Source organism: Eubalaena glacialis, chromosome 4 (assembly GCF_028564815.1).
Source record: "Eubalaena glacialis isolate mEubGla1 chromosome 4, mEubGla1.1.hap2.+ XY, whole genome shotgun sequence".
Taxonomy (NCBI): Eukaryota; Metazoa; Chordata; class Mammalia; order Artiodactyla; family Balaenidae; genus Eubalaena; species Eubalaena glacialis.
Window position 1 is genome coordinate 34,211,302 of NC_083719.1, and position 20,956 is coordinate 34,232,257.

The 20,956-nt window shown below is 38.1% G+C and overlaps 1 protein-coding gene across 1 annotated transcript in view; it reads right to left on the reverse strand.

Annotated features, from left to right (window-relative positions):
- Nucleotides 1-210: 210 nt before the first annotated feature.
- The window catches only part of C6 (complement C6), an 89,031-nt gene continuing 68,285 nt past the window's right edge, over nt 211-20,956 (reverse strand). Inside the window, exons 16-18 of the mRNA XM_061187744.1 lie at nt 19,927-20,017; nt 10,395-10,636; nt 211-559 (exon numbers count right to left, since the gene is read on the reverse strand). Coding sequence (XP_061043727.1) covers nt 384-559; nt 10,395-10,636; nt 19,927-20,017 — 509 coding nt within the window. The 3' untranslated portion in view covers nt 211-383. The remainder of the gene's footprint in view (nt 560-10,394; nt 10,637-19,926; nt 20,018-20,956) is intronic.

The following is a 20,956-nucleotide window of genomic DNA, read 5'->3' on the forward strand; positions in this document are numbered from 1 at the left end:
TGTTATACAAGTTGTAGATTTCTATGCTTATTGATTCATTGAAGAAAATTACAGTTTTTGTTCTGATTTCTACTTGTCAGGATGCTTAATACCACCGGCTTCATAAGGTCCTCAGAAGTCCCATCATTTTAGTGCAACATGAACAGAAGAATTTATTAGATTGATGTGGAAGTTATTACCTAGGGATATGCTACAGAGCATCATGGATGGGAACTGGACAGGGGAGAAGACACGGGAGGCAGGGAGAACAATAATGTGAAACGAACACAAAAGGATTTATGTTGGTAACTCCTGGATATGCCAGTCTGCTGTTGGTTCAAGAGTGTCCTTTTGTAGGGATTATTTTGGGGCAGTAAATCTGTTTATCAGTAACTGTGTTAGGTCTAACACCTCCCAGGATGCAGTATTTCCACTTTCCTGTTGGCACACCTTACAGCTCCTACTTCACAGATGTTCACTGTTCTCCCGCTCATTGATGATCCCATTTTGACACAGAAGAGCTGGTTTCCACTCTTGAAGCACTGGGAGGGCAATAGACAGACACACTTGGAGGTGGCAGCTGCAATGAGAGAGACAGTGTGACTCACCACAGTGCTTTAGGGTTTGATTTTACCTAACTTGTCCCCAGAGCAGTGAGCACTTTGGTGGCAATGAGTGAGAATGCTGGAACAAAGGCAATGACCCAACTGTGGCTGAATGGAGTGATCTGGGAATAAGAGAGGAGAGGGCACTGGTAAGTCAGTAAGATGCAAGAGCTGGGCTACCTCTGACACCTCCCTCTCACTCACTGCCCACATCCAGTCAATCCATTTCCACAATGTCTTCAGTCTGTCCTTCATGTTCTTTTCTCATCGGCACCACCTGGGAACACTTATATAAGGTATCATTTATTGAGCCTGCACCATGAAACCACATACTATGCCAAGTGCTTTGTGTGCTTTATTTCATTTAATTCTCACAATAAACATAAGAACTATATGGCATTATACTAATTCTACAGATGAAGAAACTCGGCTCAGAGAGGTTCAGTGATTTGCCCATGATCCCACAATTAGTAAGTGGTAGAGGCATATTTTAAATCATGAATGACTCGCAAGCCTGAACTCTTTTAACATAACTCTGTGTCACATTTTTAATTTCTTTCTAGAATATTCCTGGGTTATGACTAGGAATCTGGATTTTTAATAAGCAGTTAAATTGGGTGACACTTTTATAAGGCCTGGTTTCAAAACCACCCCAACACTTCATAATTCATATAAATCTTGTGTTCATGAAAGAGTTTTAAAATGATCATTTAGGGGTAAAGTTACCAAAGCCAAGCATATTAAATCAGTTTTAAGTAAATGGATATAGGCTCATTTACATACACGCATGTTTTAGTCAAAGTTCAAGGTCCTCCACAGATGGTCTCAACATCCCTTCGCAACATTATCTTTTCTGCTTTCTCCATCCCAGGTAGAGTGACTCCCTCTCTCTTTCCCAAGCAAGACCCCGAAGGTGTTCCAGGTTTTGTCCTTTGCTCACACTAGCCCCTTCTTTTGCCGGACTGACGTGCTCTTTCTAGTTCCCCACATGTCCGATGTCTACAAGCCTCACCTCTTTCATGAAGCATTTTATAGCCACGTACCCCCACTGATGTTTCCTTTAAATAAACTTTAATGGTGTAAATTTGTCAGCACTACCTCTGATGTTTTTATACTTTCTTGTTAGTTAGCTTTTCATATGTCTTTCTCCCAAGACGGTTATAAGTGCTTTGTTAGAGAGCAGTAACTATGGTTCCTCCATCTGTTTATCCCATTCAATTGTTAACAAGGTGCTCAATTAATTCCACTTCATCAATTGATTTCAATTCTGAATTTGAGGGTGCAGATATAAGTATTCAAAAAAGAAATGTATTTGGTGGATCTGTGATAACTTATGTTGCCAAAATATCTGAGTCAGCCTGAGAATCAGGCTGTAGTCTCTTTGGGGGCAGTTATCAGTTCTTTCCCATGTGTCTCAACTGATGGGAGAAAATAGGGAAAGGGAATGGGGAGATGATCATTAAGCGTATAAGCTTCCTGTCCTCAGTAGGAAATAGTTCATAAAAAGGCGTGAATTTCCCTTTTACATCTTTGCCAACCAGCTAGAGAAATTCTAGTTGGGGAGAGTATTGTTTGTTGTTGGAAACTATAGGGTTTGGTGAAGGATAGGAGACTGTTCTACCTCTAGAGAGGAAGTCAGTTCCCCAGGCTTGTGGAAAGGCCATGGTCACCACTCTTGTAGAATGTTATAGCTTAAATACTCTTAGCAAGATGATTTTCAGATTATTAGCATGAAAAGGCCCTTCCTACCACCTCCACTAATTCATGTTTCCATCCTTATGAAACCCTTCCTGGCCAGAAGGTATTTATCTCTCTTACCGCTCTTGTCACATACTGTCTTGTATTAAAGTTATTCATGTAATTATTTGAAAAACTGTGAAAATTAACTCCCCAGATGGAACAATTTGAGGGTACAAAGCTCCTTTATCAGCATACCTCTCACCTTACTGTGTACAGTGACTTTGGCATATTGGATACTAAATGGATGTTTATTGAATACATTTTCCCCTCCTGTTGGTTGATGTTGGATATTTTTGAAATTTAGATAAAACATTTCATAGCTATAAAAATAGGCTCCTTGGGAAGGCTTCTGTGTTCTAAGTTTTGCAAAGTGAACTTCATGTTACTTTGAAGTTCCATTTTAAACTTTTTCTCATTTCATTTTTGATAGAGAAGGAAAAGAGTAACAAAGTACACAATGTAATCAAGAACACAATTTAATCAAGGTAACATTCAATTCAACTCAAAATTAGTAATATCCCAACTTGCCATGAGTGGGTTGGGTATAAAATACATTTTTAGTTTCCTCTCTTTATAAATGTTGTGGTTTGTACATTGACGCTGTTCTGTAGTGTTACAGGAACAGAAATCTCTGTGACACTGACTTTTGCTCACCAACTAAGAAGGCTGGCACAGGCAGACCATATCTTTAGGGGGAAAAAGGCTTTCAGTTTTCTAACTGTGTGTAGGATCAAAGGATATTTTAAATGACTTAAATCACTTATTAAGAAATGTTCATGTTTTAGTATGACTACCCCAAGACATTCTGCTAACTTGACCAGTATTGGTAAGTATTCAAACTTTTTATGTTCTTTTTTTTTTTCAAGCTAACAGTAGAGTTTTTTTTTTTTTAAATTGCACACATGTCTATAAACCTAATAAATAGATTTTCTCTATTTTTTTTAATACAGGAGGTTCTTATTAGTCATCAATTTTATACACATCAGTGTATACATGTCAATCCTAATAGCCCAGTTCATCACACCACCACCCCGCCCCCCCCCCCGCCGCTTTCCCCCTTTGGTGTCCATATGTTTGTTCTCTACATCTGTGTCTCAATTTCTGGCCTGCAAACTGGTTCATCTGTACCATATTTCTAGGTTCCACATATATGCGTTAATATACGATATTTGTTTTTCTCTTTCTGACTTACTTCACTCTGTATGACAGTCTCTAGATCTATCCACGTCGCAACAAATGACCCAATTTCGTTCCTTTTTATGGCTGAGTAATATTCCATTGTATATATGTACCACATCTTCTTTATCCATTCGTCTGTCAATGGGCATTTAGGTTGCTTCCATGACCTGGCGATTGTAAATAGTGCTGCAATGAATATTGGAGTGCATGTGTCTTTTTGAATTGTGGTTTTCTCTGGGTATATGCCCAGTAGTGGGATTGCTGAATCATATGGTAATTCTATTTTTAGTTTTTCAAGGAACCTCCATACAGTTCTCCAGAGTGGCTGTATCAATTTACACTCCCACCAACAGTGCAAGAGGGTTCCCTTTTCTCCACACACTCTCAAGCATTTGTTGTTTGTAGATTTTCTGATGAAACCCATTCTAACTGGTGTGAGGTGATACCTCACTGTAGTTTTGATTTGCATTTCTCTAATAATTAGTGATGTTGAGCAGCTTTTCATGTGCTTCTTGGCCATCTGTATGTCTTCTTTGGAGAAATGTCTATTTAGGTATTTTGCCCATTTTTGGATTGGGTTGTTTTTTTTTTTAATATTGAGCTGCATGAGCTGTTTATATATTTTGGAGATTAATCCTTTGTCCATTGATTCATTTGCAAATATTTTCTCCTATTCTGAGGGTTGTCTTTTTGTCTTGTTTATGGTTTCCTTTGCTGTGCAAAAGCTTTTAAGTTTCATTAGGTCCCATTTGTTTATTTTTGTTTTTCTTTCCATTACTCTAGGAGGTGGATCAAAAAAGATCTTGCTGTGATTTATGCAAAGATTGTTTTGCCTATGTTTTCCTCTAAGAGTTTTATACTGTCTGGTCTTACATTTAGGTCTCTAATCCATCTTGAGTTACCACATTCGCAGATAGACAAGATGAAAAGGCAGAGGGCTATGTACTAGAAGAAGGAACAAGATAAAACCCCAGAAAAACAACTGAATGAAGTGGAGATAGGCAACTTTCCAGAAAAAGAATTCAGAATAATGATAGTGAAGATGATCCAGGACCTCAGAAAAAGAATGGAGGCAAAGATCGAGAAGATGCAAGAAATGTTTAACAAAGACCTAGAAGAATTAAAGAACAAACAAACAAAGATGAACAATACAATAAGTGAAATGAAAAATACACTAGAAGGAATCAATAGCAGAATAACTGAGGCAGAAGAACGGATAAATGACCTGGAAGACAGAATGGTGGAATTCACTGCTGCAGAACAGAATAAAGAAAAAAGAATGAAAAGAAATGAAGACAGCCTAAGAGACTTCTGGGACAACATTAAACACAACAACATTCGCATTATATGGGTCCCAGAAGGAGAAGAGAGAGAGAAAGGACGAGAGAAAATATTTGAAGAGATTACAATGGAAAACTTCCCTAACATGGGAAAGGAAATAGCCAACCAAGTCCAAGAAGCGCAGAGAGTCCCATACAAGATAAACCCAAGGAGAAACACACTGAGACACATACTAATCAAACTGGCAAAAATTAAAGACAAAGAAAAATTATTGAAAGCAGCAAGGGAAAAATGACAAATAACATACAAGGGAACTCCCATAAGGTTAACAGCTGATTTCTCAGCAGAAACTCTACAAGCCAGAAGGGAGTGGCATGATATACTTAAAGTGATGAAAGGGAAGAACCTACAACCAACATTACTCTACCCGGCAAGGATCTCATTCAGATTCAATTGAGAAATCAAAAGCTTTACAGACAAGCAAAAGCTAAGAGAATTCAGCACCACCAAACCAGCTCTACAACAAACGCTAAAGGAACTTCTCTAAGTGGGAAACACAAGAGAAGAAAAGACCTACAAACACAAACCCAAAACAATTAAGAAAATGGTCATAGGAACATACATATCGATAATTACCTTAAACGTGAATGGATTAAATGCTCCAACCAAAAGACACAGGCTCGCTGAATGGATACAAACACAAGACCCATATATATGCTGTCTACAAGAGACCCACTTCAGACCTAGGGACACATACAGACTGAAGGTGAGGGGATGGAAAAAGATATTCCATGCAAATGGAAATCAAAAGAAAGCTGGAGTAGCAATACTCATATCAGATAAAATAGACTTTAAAATAAAGAATGTCACAAGAGACAAGAAAGGACACTACATAATGATCAAGGGATCAATTCAAGAAGAAGATATAACAATTATAAATATATATGCACCCAACATAGGAGCACCTCAACACATAAGGCAACTGATAACAGCTATAAAAGAGGAAATCAACAGTAACACAATAACTGTGGGGGACTTTAACACCTCACTTACACCAATGGACAGATCATCCAAACAGAAAATTAATAAGGAAACACAAGCTTTAAATGACACAATAGATCAGATAGATTTAATTGATATTTATAAGACATTCCACCCAAAAATGCTGATTACAGTTTCTTCTCAAGTGTGCACAGAACAGTCTCTGGGATAGATCACATCTTGGGTCACAAATCAAGCCTCAGTAAATTTAAGAAAATTGAAATCATATCAAGCATCTTTTCTGACCACAACGCTATGAGATTAGAAATCAATTACAGGGAAAAAAACGTAAAAAACACAAACACACGGAGGCTAAACAATATGTTACTAAATAACCAAGAGATCACTGAAGAAATCAAAGAGGAAATCAAAAAATACCTAGAGACAAATGACAATGAAAACACGACGATCCAAAGCCTATGGGATGCAGCAAAAGCACTTCTAAGAGGGAAGTTTATAGTAATACAAGCCTACCTCAAGAAACAAGAAAAATCTCAAATAAAAAACCTAACCTTACACCTAAAGGAACCAGAGAAAGAAGAACAAACAAAAGCCAAAGTTAGCAGAAGGAAAGAAATCATAAAGATCAGGGCAGAAATAAATGAAATAGAAACAAAGGAAACAATAGCAAAGATCAATAAAACTAAAAGCTGGTTCTTTGAGAAGATAAACAAAATTGATAAACCATTAGCCAGACTCATCAAGAAAAAGAGGGAGAGGACTCAAATCAATAAAATTAGAAATGACAAAGGAGAAGTTACAACAGACACTGCAGAAATACAAAGCATCCTAAGAGACTACTACAAGCAACTCTATGCCAATAAAGTGGACAACCTGGAAGAAATGGACAAATTCTTAGAAAGTATAACCTTTGAAGACTTAACCAGGAAGAAATAGAAAATATGAACAGACAATCACAAGTAATGAAATTGAAACTGTGATTAAAAATCTTCCAACAAACAAAAGTCCGGGATCAGATGGCTTCACAGGTGAATTCTATCAAACATTTAGAGAAGAGCTAACACCCATCCTTCTCAAACTCTTCCAAAAAACTGCAGAGGAAGGAACACTCCCAAACTCATTCTATGAGACCACCATCACCCTGATATAAAAACCAGACAAGGATACTACAAAAAAAGATAATTACAGACTAATATCACTGATGAATATAGTTGCAAAAATCCTCAACAAAATACTAGCAAACAGAATCCAACAACACATTAAAAGGATCATGCACCATGATCAAGTGGGATTTATCCAAGGGATGCAAGGATTCTTCAATATATGCAAATCAATCACTGTGATACACCATAGTAACAAATTGAAGAATAAAAACCATATGATCATCTCAATAGATGCAGAAAAAGCTAACGACAAAATTCAACACCAATTTATGATAAAAACTCTCCAGAACGTGGGCATAGAGGGAACCTACCTGAACATAATAAAGGCTATATATGACAAACTCACAGCAAATGTCATTCTCAATGGTGAAAAACTGAAAGCGTTTCCTCTAAGATCAGGAACAAGACAAGGATGTCCACTGTTGCCACTATTATTCAACATAGTTTTGGAAGTCCTAGGCACGGCAATCAGAGAAGAAAAAGAAATACAATGAATCCAAATTGTAAAAGAAGAAGTAAAACTGTCACTGTTTGCAGATGACATGATACTATACATGGAGAATCCTAAAGATGCCACCAGAAAACTTCTAGAGCTAATCAATGAGTCTGGTAAAGTCGCAGGATACAAAATTAATGCATAGAAATCTCTTACATTCCTATACACTAATGATGAAAAATCTGAAAGAGAAATTAAGGAAACACTCCCATTTACCATTGCAACAAAAAGAATAAAATACCTATGAATAAATCTACCTAGCGAGACAAAATACCTGTATGCAGAAAACTATAAGACACTGATGAAAGAAATTAAAGATGATACAAACAGATGGAGAGATATACCATGTTCTTGGATTGGAAGAATCAATATTGTGAAAACGACTATACTACCCAAAGCAATCTACAGATTCAATGCAATCCTTATCAAATTACCAATGGCATTTTTTACAGAACTAGAAAAAAAAATCTTAAAATTTGTATGGAGACACAAAAGACCCCAAATAGCCAAAGCAGTCTAGAGGGAAACAAATGGAGCTGGAGGAATCAGACTCCCTGACTTCAGACTATACTACAAAGCTACAGTAATCAAGACAATATGGTACTGTCACAAAAACAGAAATATAAATCAATGGAACAAGATAGAAAGTCCAGAGATAAACCCACGCACCTATGGTCAACTAATCTATGACAGAGGAGGCAAGGATATACAATGGAGAACAGACAGTCTCTTCAACAAGTGGTGCTGCGAAAACTGGACAGCTACATGTAAAAGAATGAAATTAGAACACTCCCTAACACCATACACAAATATAAACTCCAAATGGATTAGAGACTTATATGTAAGACCAGACAGTATAAAACTCTTAGAGGAAAACATAGGCAGAACACTCTTTGACATAAATCACAGCAAGATCTTTTTTGATCCCCTCCTAGGGTAATGGAAATAAAAACAAAAATAAGCAAATGGGACCTAATGAAACTTAAAAGCTTTTGCAAAGCAAACTACAAACAAGATGAAAAGACAACCCTCAGAATGGGAGAAAATATTTGCAAATGAATCAATGGACAAAGGGTTAATCTCCAAAATACATAAACAGCTCATGCAGCTCAATATTAAGAAAACAAACAACCCAATTAAAAAATGGGCAAAAGAGCTAAATAGACATTTCTGCAAAGAAGACATGCAGACGGCCAATAAGCACATGAAAAGCTGCTCAGCATCACTAATTACTAGAGAAATGCAAATCAAAACTACAATGAGATCACCTCACACCAGTTAGAATGGGCACCATCAGAAAATCTACAAACAACAAATGCTGGAGAGGGTGTGGAGAAAAGGGAACCCTCTTGCACTGTTGGTGGGAATGTAAATTGATACAGCCACTATGGAGAACAGTATGGAGGTTCCTTAAAAAACTAAAAACAGAATTACCATATGACCCAGCAATCCCACTACTGGGCATATACCCAGAGAAAACCATAATTCAAAAAGACACATGCACCCCAATGTTCATTGCAGCACTGTTTACAATAGCCAGGTCATGGAAGCAACCTAGATGCCCATTGCCAGATGAATGTGTAAAGACAAGTGGCACATATATACAATGGAATATTACTTAGCCATAAAAAAGGATGAAATTGGGTCATTTGTAGAGACGTGGATGAATCTAGAGACTGTCATACAGAGTGAAGTAAGTCAGAAAAAGAAAAACAAATGTCGTATATTAACGCATATATGTGGAACCTAGAAAAATGGTACAGATGAACCGGTTTGCAGGGCAGAAATTGAGACACAGATGTAGTGAACAAACGTATGGACACCAAGGGGGGAAAGTGGTGGGGGGTGGTGGTGGTGATGTGATGAATTGGGAGATTGGGATCGACTTATATACACTAATATGTATGAAATGGCTCACTAATAAGAACCTGCTGTATAAAAAAATAGTTAAAATTAAATTAAAAAAAAGAAAATTATGTGGCAGAATAACATATGATGACATGGAAATAGTTTCATGATATATTTAGTGAAAAATAGCAATATAAAAAATAAGATGTAGTATATGATCCTATTTTTAAAAAAACTTGTAACATAATCAATGCCACCCCTGAGGTGTGTGCCCCATGGACATTTTTTTAATGGGGTGCCTCTTTATATAAATGATTAAAGTCACTCCAAATTAGTGTCAGCACCGTACTAGCTGTCTGATCGCAAGCAATTTGGAGAAAGACTACCTTGCTGGCCAGTGGCTCACCAGGCTGCTCTCTGGGAACGAGGTTTAGCTGTGAGCAAGGGATGACTCTATAGGTGGAGTCCCAGAGCTCCTTAGAACATCTGGTTGACCCCATGCCTGGTGGGGAAGAGAAGCAGTAGAGGGTAGGAGAATGTCCCACAAGGAAGAAACAGGGCCTGGGCCCATGAGGGACTATGTGTGGGCTCAAGACATCCTGCCTATATAACCCTGCCAGTCTGGGCTGATTCCAGGCACTGCAAGAGGACTTCAAAAAATTTGAGTTAGATGCTCCTGGTAATTGGTATCCATGTCCAGGCTCAGGGCACTCTACCTATGCTGGCCCAAGCTGGTTCCAACTACCAGAGGAAACTTAGACAATTTTGATAAAGGCCCTCCAAAGCTGGGGATGGGGAAGAAGGGTACCTAAAGCATAGATCAGGAAGGGTGTTCTTCTTACTGGGGTCTAAGGGTGGGACTGATTATGTATGTGCAGAAAAAGATTGGAGAGATTTACACCAAAATTTTGGGTGGGTTGGATTCTACTTTTCCTTTCTATTTCAATCAATTCATAAATTTTTTTTTTACAATGAAAAGAATTATTTTTGATTAAGGAAAGGTTATTTTAAAGAAAGAATGTATAAATGCAAGTAAGATATATTAGCTGAGATGAAGGTTAAGTGAGAGCTTTTCTAGTATGGGTCACTACTGGAGCTTACCTGAACATTTTTCCCAGTCGTAGCAGGTGTCATAGCCACAGGATTCTTTCTTTGTGCTACTGGATGAAAGTTTTGTCCTTTCAAGACCCCATTCTAGCTGTGGACCTTCTTGGCATGAACCAATATGTAGAAAATGGAATTGCTGATTGTTCAAACATTTCTCGGCCAAAAACTTACAAGCGGTTGAAGTAAAGTGATGACTGGAGCTTGTATCAAGCACACAGATATCTTCTGAATAAAAGCTGTCCAAGAGAGGAAAGCAAGCATTTATATATGAAGAATAGAAAAGAAGAGATGGCGTGTAGCCAACTCATATGTTAACTTACCACCCAGCTATTCTTTCCCCCAATTTCTCTCCTTTCAGGCTCTCATATTATCTGGCATACTCTGGGATTCCTCTTTCTAAAATTTCATTTTAAGCATGGTACTACTCCAATTGCCTTCAAATTAAAGTCTGAATTATTAAATTCTGATGATCAAAATCTTCCATATTTTGATCCAATCAACTTTTCTTTCTAGAATCATTTTTCCATCCTCCTTAATCCCTCTTTATCATCTGAAAAATTGACAATTTTCTAAACCAGTAAGATTATTGTTCCTTTGCTACCATGCCAAGCCCTACTCAATCAATGTTGCATTGTCTCTCCTCTCTGCCTATCTGCATCCAGATCAATTCCTGGCTATATTTTGAAGCTAATCCTGATCGACCTAGCTGATGGTAGCCTGTACCTCCTCTGAACACTTTTTAACAGTTATTAATTGTAATACAAGAGTCTTATATATACTTATATGGCTTTGTAAGTGTATTTGTATTGTGGTTAAGAGCATGAGCTTTTAAGTCAATTAATCCCTGGCTAACTTGCTAAATCTAAGTAAATGGATGGGTCCTGCTAACAAAAGGTTAGCCATAGTCCTTCTCTTGCTGAGAGGACAGGAACGCCTTGATTATTCCAAATATGAGTTTCTTCTCTAATGTCAACTTAAGAGTTAACAATCAGTGCACCAGTGTGTAAAATTGTTTCCAGGAACTGAAGCCCATAGCTGAGAACAAAAGGCCACTTTCTGAAAACTTAAGCTGTAGGGCCAGCCACTCTCACAAACATCTTCAATGCCATATAAAAGAGGACTGAGGAGTATAGAAAGGGGCTAGAGAGGTAGGACTGAGCTGAAATTCAGACAGTTCCAGAGGACAGTCTGTATTCTCATGGTTGGGTATTGCAAAGATAAAGATAGAAGTTTCCTCTGGGTTAAATGGACAATGGGAACATTTTAAGTATTCCCTAGAAGGCCATCTGATGGGTGAGGGGACCCCAGCCACAAGAAGCTCATACAAAGTGGACCACTTGTGGTTAATACTGAGGAGGGTAGATAGAGCCATCTTTGGGTTGAATTCTATCAGTGGAATGTTACAGAAAAAGACCCTGTAGTGTTCTCATAAATAAATAAACAAACAAATTAATGTGTCCCTACAAGTGTTTGTTCATTTGTAGCTCAGAGGAATGTGAGAGCGAATCAGTGTTAAAAGTGAAAAGAAAAAGTTGGTGCAAAGAAACAGAAGAAAAATTTAAAAGTAACAATTATGGACACATGGTTTTAAAGATGAAAATTGCCTTAGAACAGTCTGCATTGTTTAAAATATATATTTCAAAGTAAAAAAAAGTGAAATATCACAGCTGGGCACAGTCTGTTGGCTTCCTACTCCATCATTCATTCTCTCCCTCAGTCATTTAACTCTAATTTTATTCAAAAACGCTTTTGCTTCTAGCCAAAGAACTGCATTTCATAGCCTCCCTTGCAGGTCCACCGGGCCATGTGAATAAGAGAAGGATAATGAGATGGACGCCATGATAAGTTTCCCAGGAACTCTCCTTAAAAAGAGAGACTGTGTCCATTTCTGGTCTTCCTTCCTTTGTACTCCAGCAGGGAAGTCTTGGATCATGAAATAAATTTAAAAATGTCAGAAGAGAAAACTTTACTTTGATAAAAATAAATAAATAAGTAAAGTATCAGTTATACTTCAATAAAAAATAAATTACGAATATTAGATTTAAAAAAAATGAATGGCGGAACAGAAAGCAGGAAGGAGCACCAGTCCTATCTGAAATGAGAGAATCACCAGACCATCCCTAGACTGCCTTCCCCTGCATTTATTTTGTGAGATAGAGAAACAAAACTTTACCTTAAGCTAATGTTATTTCCGATTAAATTCCCCTGAAAGTAGCCCTTAAATTAATAAGCACCCTCGACGTGTCAGGGTTAGTTCATGTAAAAAAGGGCAGTTATAACAGCAGAGAGTCGTGGCAGCCATGTAAGGATATATCATTTTTCTTCAAGCTCTCTGCCACCACATGAAAGAATAATCTCACAAAGGGATGTGTGTGTGTGTGTGTGTGTGTGTGTGTGTGTGTGTGTGAAGTCCATGCGCACACCTCTTTTTCTACTCCAAGCTTTTGGAGGCACAAACTTCCCCTATATTTAGGGGGAAGAGAAAGGCTTTGATATACATGAGTCTGATTTTAAACTGGACAGGAATGAGTCTTTATCATCAGAATGAGACTATTTTTTTAAAAACATCTTTATTGGAGTATAATTGCGTTACAATATTGTGTTAGTTTCTGCCGTATAACAGAGTGAATCAGCTATACGTATACGTATATCCCCATATCTCCTCCCTCTTGCGTCTCCCTCTCACACTCCCTATCCCACCCTTCTAGATGGTCACAAAGCACCGAGCTGATCTCCCTGTGCTATGCAGCTGCTTCCCACTAGCTATCTATTTTACATTTGGTAGTGTATATATGTCCATGCCACTCTCTCACTTTATCCCAGCTTATCCTTCCCCCTCCCCGTGTCCTCAAGTCCATTCTCTACGTCTGGGTCTTTATTCCTGTCCTGCCGCTAGGTTCTTCGGAACCATTTTCTTTTTTTTTTTAGGTTACATATATATGTGTTAGCATAAAGTGTTTGTTTTTCTCTTTCTGACTTACTTCACTCTGTATGACAGACTCTAAGTCCATCCAACTCCCTACAAATAACTCAATTTCATTTCCTTTAATGGCTGAGTAATATTCCATTGTATATACGTACTACATCTTCTTTATCCATTCATCTGTCGATGGACACTTAGGTTGCTTCCTTGTCCTGGCTATTATAAATAGAGCTGAAATGAACATTGTGGTACATGACTCTTTTTGAATTATGGTTTTCTCAGGGTACATGCTCAGTAGTGGTACTGCTGGGTCATATGGTAGTTCTATTTTTAGTTTATTTAGGACCCTCTATACTGTTCTCCATAGTGTATGTATCAATTTACATTCCCACCAACAGTGCAAGAGGGTTCCCTTTTCTCCACACCCTCTCCAGCATTTATTGTTTGTAGATTTCTTGATGATGACCATTCTGACTCGTGTGAGGTCATGCCTCATTGTAGTTTTGATTTGCATTTCTCTGACGATCAGTGATGTTGAGCATCCTTTCATGTGCTTGTTGGCAATCTGTATATCTTCTTTGGAGAAATGTCTATTTAGGTCTTCTGCCCATTTTTTGATTGGGTTGTTTGTTTTTTTCATATTGAGCTGCATGAGCTGCTTGTAAATTCTGGAGATTAATCCTTTGTCAGTTGCTTCATTTGCAAATATTTTCTCCCATTCTGACAGTTGTCTTTTCATCTTATTTATGGTTTCCTTTGCTGTGCAAAAGCTTTGAAGTTTCATTAGGACCCATTTGTTTATTTTTGTTTTTATTTCCATTTCTCTAGGATGTGGGTCAAAAAGGATCTTGCTGTGATTTATGTCATAGAGTGTTCTGCCTATGTTTTCCTCTAAGAGTTTTATAGTGTCTGGTCTTACATTTAGGTCTTTAATCCATTTTGAGTTTATTTTTGTGTATGGTGTTAGGGAGTGTTCTAATTTCATTCTTTTACATTTAGCTGTCCAGTTTTCCCAGCACCACTTATTGAAGAGGCTGTCTGTTCTCCATTGTATATTCTTGCCTCCTTTACCAAAGATAAGGTGACCATATGGGTGTGGGTTTATCTCTGGGCTTTCTATCTTGTTCCATTTATCTATATTTCTGTTTTTGTGCCAGTACTATACTTTCTTGATTACTGTAACTTTGTAGTATAGTCTGAAGTCAGGGAGTCTGATTCCTCCAGCTCTGTTTTTCCTTCTCAAGGTTGCTTTGTCTATTTGAGGTCTTTTGTGTTTTCATACAAATTGTGAAAATTTTTTTCTAGTTCTGTGAAAAATGCCATTGGTAGTTTGATAGGGATTGCATTGAATCTGTAGATTGCTTTGGGTAGTATAGTCATTTTCACAATGTTGATTCTTCCAATCCAAGAACATGGTATATCTCTCCATCTGTTTGTATCATCTTTAATTTCTTTTATCAGTGTCTTATAGTTTTCTGCATACAGGTGTTTTGTCTCCTTAGGTAGGTTTATTCCTAAGTATTTTATTCTTTTTGTTGCAATGGTAAATGGGAGTGTTTCCTTAATTTCTCTTTCAGATTTTTCATCATTAGTGCATAAGAATGCAAGAGATTTCTATGCATTAATTTTGTATCCTGCTACTTTACCAAATTCATTGATTAGCTCTAGTAGTTTTCTAGTAGCATCTTTAGGAGTCTCTATGTATAGCATCATTTCATCTGCAAACAGTGAGTTTTGCTTCTTCTTTTCTGATTTGGATTCCTTTTATTTCTTTTTCTTCTCTGATTGCTGTGGCTAAAACTTCCAAAACTATGTTGAATAATAGCATTGAGAGTGAGCAGCCTTGACCTGTTCCTGATCTTAGAGGAAATAGTTTCAGTTTTTCATGATTGAGAACGATATTGGCTATGGATTTGTCATATATGACCTTTTTTATGTTGAGGTAAGTTCCCTCTATGCCTACTTTCTGGAGGGTTTTTATCATAAATGGGTGTTGAATTTTGTCAAAAGCTTTTCCTGCATCTATTGAGATTATCGTGTGGTTTTTATCTTTCAATTTGTTAATATGGTGTATCACATTGACTGATTTGCATATATTGAAGAATCCTTGCATTCCTGGGATAAACCCCACTTGATCATGGGGTATGATCCTTTTAATGTGCTGTTGGATTCTGTTTGCTAGTATTATGTTGAGGATTTTTGCATCTATGTTCATCAGTGATACTGGCCTGTAGTTTTCTTTTTTTGTGACATCTTTGTCTGGTTTTGGTATCAGGGTGATGGTGGCCTTGTAGAATGAATTTGGGAGTGTTCCTCCCTCTGTTATATTTTGGACGAATTTGAGAAGGATAAGTGTTAGCTCTTATGTAAATGTTTGATAGAATTTGCCTGTGAAGCCATCTGGTCGTGGGCTTTTTTTTTTTTTTTTTTTTTAAATTACACTATACTAGGTGTGCTTTATTTATTTATTAATGGCTGTGTTGGATCTTTGTTTCTGTGCGAGGGCTTTCTCTAGTTGTGGCAAGCGGGGCCCACTCTTCATCATGGTGCACGGGCCTCTCACTATCGTGGCCTCTCTTGTTGCGGAGCACAGGCTCCAGACGCGCAGGCTCAGTAATTGTGGCTCACGGGCCCGTTTGCTCCATGGCATGTGGGATCTTCCCAGACCAGGGCTCGAACCCGTGTCCCCTGCATTGGCAGGCAGATTCTCAACCACTGCGCCACCAGGGAAGCCCTGGTCGTGGGCTTTTGTTTGTTGGAAGATTTTTAATCACAGTTTCAGTTTCAGTGCTTGTGATTGGTCTGTTCATATTTTCTATTTCTTCCTTGTTCAGTTATGGAACGTTGTGATTTTCTAAGAATTTGTCCATTTCTTCCAGGTTGTCCATTTTATTGGCATAGGGTTGCTTGTAGTAATCTCTCATGATCCTTTGTATTTCTGCAGTGTCAGTTGTTACCTCTCCTTTTTCATTTCTAATTCTTTTGACTTGAGTCTCCTCCCTTATTTTCTTGATTAGTCTGGCTAATGGTTTATCACTTATGTGTATCTTCTCAAAGAACCAGCTTTTAGCTTTATTGATCTTTGTTATTGTTTCCTTCATTTCTGTTTCATTTATTTCTGATGTCATCTTTATGATTTCTTTCCTTCTGCTAACTTTGGGGTTTTTTGTTCTTCTTTCTCTAATTGCTTTAGGTGTAAGGTTATGTTGTTTATTTGAGTTGTTTCTTGTTTCTTGAGGTAGGATTTTATTGCTATAAACTTCCCTCTTAGAACTGCTTTTGCTGCATCCCATAGGTTTTGGGTCATCATGTTTTCAACGTCATTTTTTTCTAAGTATTTTTTGATTTCCTCCTTGATTTCTTCAGTGATCTCTTGGTTATTTAGTAGTGTATTGTTTAGCCTCCAAGTGTTTGTATTTTTTACAGTTTTTTTTCCTGTAATTGATATCTAGTCTCATGGCATTTGGTTGGAAAAGATACTTGATATGATTTTAATTTTCTTAAATTTACCAAGGCTTGATTTGTGACCCAAGGTATGGTCTATCCTGGAGAATGTTCCATAAGCACTTGAGAAGAAAGTGTATTCTATTGTTTTTGGAAGGAATAGCCTATAAATATCAATTAAGTCCATTTTGTTTAATGTGTCATTTAAAGTTTGTGTTTCCTTATTTATTTTCATTTTGGATCATCTGTACATTGGTGAAAGTGGGGTGTTAAAGTTCCCTACTATGATTGTGTTACTGTCTATTTCCCCTTTTATGGCTGTTAGCATTTGCCTTATGTATTGAGGTGTTCCTCTGTTGAGTGCATAAATATTTACAATTGTTATATCTTCTTCTTGGAGTGATCCCTTGATCATTATGTAGTGTCCTTCTTTGTGTCTTGTAATAGTCTTTATTTTAAAGTCTATTTTGTCTGATATGAGAATTGGTACTCCTGCTTTCTTTTGATTTCCATTTGCATGGAATATCTTTTTCCATCCCCTCACTTTGTCTGTATGTGTCCCGAGGTCTGAAGTGGGTCTCTTGTAGACAGCATATATATGGGTCTTGTTTTTGTATCCATTCAGCCAATCTATACCTTTTGTTTGGAGCATTTAATCCATTTACATTTAAGGTAGTTATCGATATGTATGTTCCTATTACCATTTTCTTAATTGTTTGGAGTTTGTTATTGTAGGTTTTTTCCTTCTCTTGTGTTTACTGCCCAGAGAAATTCCTTTAGCATTTGTTGTAAAGCTGGTTTGGTGGTGCTGAATTCTCTTAGCTTTTGTTTGTCTGTAAAGGTTTTAATTTCTCCATCGAATCTGAATGAGATCCTTGCTCGGTAGAGTAATATTGGTTGTAGGTTTTTCCCTTTCATCACCTTAAATATGTCCTGCCACTTCTGGCTTGCAGAGTTTCTGCTGAAAGATCAGCTCTTAACCTTATGGCGATACCCTTGTATGTTATTTGTTGCTTTTCCCTTGCTGCTTTTATTATTTTTTCTTTGTATTTAATATTCGATAGTTTGTTAACATGTTTCTCCCTGGAAATATCCTGTATAGGACTCTATGTGCTTCCTGAACTTTGTTTTCTTTCCCATGTTAGGGAAGTTTTCAACTATAATCTCTTCAAATATTTTCTCAGGCCCTTTCTTTTTCTCTTCTTCTTCTGGGACACCTATAATTCAAATGTTGGTGCATTTAATGTTGTCCCAGAGGTCTCTGAGACTGTCCTCAATTCTTTTCATTCTTTTTTCTTTATTCTGCTCTGTGGTAGTTATTTCCACTATTTTATCTTCCAGGTCACTTAACCGTTCTTTTATCTCAGTTATTCTGCTATTGATTCCTTCTAGAGTATTTTAAATTTCATTTATTGTGTTGTTCATCATTGTTTGTTTGCTCTTTAATTTTTCTAGGTTCTTGTTAAATGTTTTGTATTTTCTCCATTATATTTCCAAGATTTTGGATCATCTTTACTATTATTAGTCTGAATTCTTTTTCAGGTAGACTGTCTATGTCCTCTTCATTTGTTTGGTCTGGTGGGTTTTTACCTTGCTCCTTCATTTGCTGCATATTTCTCTGTCTTCTCATTTTGTTTAACTTACTGTGTTTGGGGTCTCCTTTTCCCAGGCTGCAGGTTTGTAGTTCCTGTTCTTTTTGGTGTCTGCCACCAGTGGGTGAGGTTGTTTCAGTGGGCTGTGTAGGCTTCCTGGTGGAGGGGACTGGTGCCTGTGTTCTGGTGGATGAGGCTGGATCTTGTCTTTCTGGTGGGCAGGGCTGCTTCTGGCAGTGTGTTTTATGGTGTCTGTGAACTTAGTATGATTTTAGGCAGCCTGTCTGCTAATGGGTGGGGTTGTGTTCCTGTCTTGCTAGTTTGGCATGAGGTGTCCAGCACTGGAGCTTGCTGGCCGTTGGGTGGAGCTGGGTCTTAGGATTGAGATGGAGATCTCTGGGAGAGCTCTCGCCTATTGATATTACATGGTGCTGGGAGGTGTCTGGTGGTCCCATTTCCTGAACTCGGCTCTCCCACCTCCAAGGCTCAGGCCTGACCCCTGGCTGGAGCAGCAAGACCCTGTCAGCCACATGGCTCAGAAGAAAAGGGAGAAAAAAAGGAAATAAAGAAAAAAATATATAAAATAAAATAAAAAAGTTTTTAAAATAAAAAATAAAAAAATATTATTAAAATTAAAAATGTAATAAAAAAAAAAGGAGGGAGCAACCGAACCGATAAACAAATCCACCAATGATAACAAGTACTAAAAATTAGACTAAGATAAACATAAATATCAGAAACTAGTCAGGCACATACAGCAATCCCCAAGTCTACAGTTGGTCCCAAAGTCCACCTCCTCAATTTTGGGATGATTCCTTGTCTATTCAGGTATTCCATAGATGCAGGGTACATCAAGTTGATTATGGAGATTTAATCCTCTGCTCCTGAGGCTGCTGTGAGAAATTTCCCTTTCTCTCATTTTTTTGCACAGCTCCTGGGGTTCAGCTTTGGATTTGGCCCCGCCTCTTCATGTAGGTTGCCTTCTGGCATCTGTTCTTCACCCAGACAAGAGGGGGTTAAGGAGTGGCTGATTATGGGGCTCTGGCTCACTCAGACTGGGGCGACGGAGGGGTACAGAATGAGGGGTGAGCCTGTGGTGGCAGAGGCTGGCATGATGTTGCGCCAGCCTGAGGTGCACATTGTGTTCTCCAGGGGAAGCTGTCCCTCGATCCTGGGACCCTGGCAGTGGTGGGCTGCACAGGCTCCCAGGACAGGAGGTGTGGACGGTGACCTGTGCTTGCACATAGGATTCTTGGTGGCTGCAGTAGCAGCCTTAGCGCTTCATGCCCGTCTCTGGTGTCTGCGCTGATAGCTGCATCTCGCGCCCGCAGAATGAAACTGTTTTAGTAACAGAAGCCATGCAAACTTAGTGGACAAGGGTGAGAGACAATTAAGAAAGCTTGCTACCAAGTGGGGAAGGAGGAATTCAACAGAGCACAAGGGGTATCGGTATGTGAAGAATTAATATGCTTTGTGTTCATGGTTCAAGAAGCCCAGCTCCTCCATTAAGTTGGTTACACTAGACTGGTTTTCCGTTTCTAAAGAGAGCCCATAGAGTATCTCTTACCCACAGTCTTCTTCTGGAGACATGCAAACGCATTCAGATCCCGACTGTTTTTGTCCTGGTTGACAATGGCCTTTTAAGCGTGCCAAGGTATCTGAAACAAAAGAAAATGAAGATAAGAACAATGCATAGCATGGATTTCAAGTGATAATTTTGAATTTAGGAGAAAAGGCAGTGGTGAAAGGTTCTCATTTTTCTTTTGGAGTTAGAGCATTCATTTTGGCTTTTCCAAATATGTTGTCATGAAATAGTCCACCTGAAAGGTCCTTTCTAGCTCTAGGAGCTGTCGTTTTCCAACCTAGAACTGCTACTAAGTTCAGAGAACTAAAGAGAATGGAATTGGTGAAATTTTTGCTCATTTGTTTTTCAAACATTTATTGAGTGACTATGATTTCCCAGCACTGCCATAGGTTCTGGGGATAGTGGGTTGAGAAAAATTTGACCCAGATCCCATGCTCTCAGAGCTTCTAGTCTTGTGGAGCAGACAGACATTAATCAAAAAAACACACTGTACACATAGAATTGCTGCTGTTATTAGTGCTATTAAAGAGAAAGCATATAATCAAGAAAATTGATGTAGCCAGGAAGGTTATGAACGGTAAAATGGGAAGAGAAAATGGAGTGTGTTTGAAGCAAAGGCAATAGCAGGCATAAACGTGCTCAAAAGAGAGGTACACACCAAGAGGTGTGACTTTCTTGGAACTGTAAGAAAGCCAAGGAAACAAGGGCATGGAAAAGGTACAGCCAGAGAGATGGCTGTGTGGCAGACTGTGTAGGGTCATAAAGGGCTTTCAAAGGATTTTTGTCTTATTTTATAAGCAGTGGCAAGTCTTTGATAGGTTTTAGCAGGGGGTGGTGTGACAAAATCAGGTCTGGATTTGGAAAAGAAATTAATTTTGGCTTCTCTGTGGAGAATGAATTTGGAGAGGCATGGTGGTCAAGAGAGTAGACAATTTATGAGGTTATTATAGTAGTTTGGGTGAAAGAGAATGGTAATTTTGACCAAAGTGCTAGAGGTAGAAATGGAGAGAAG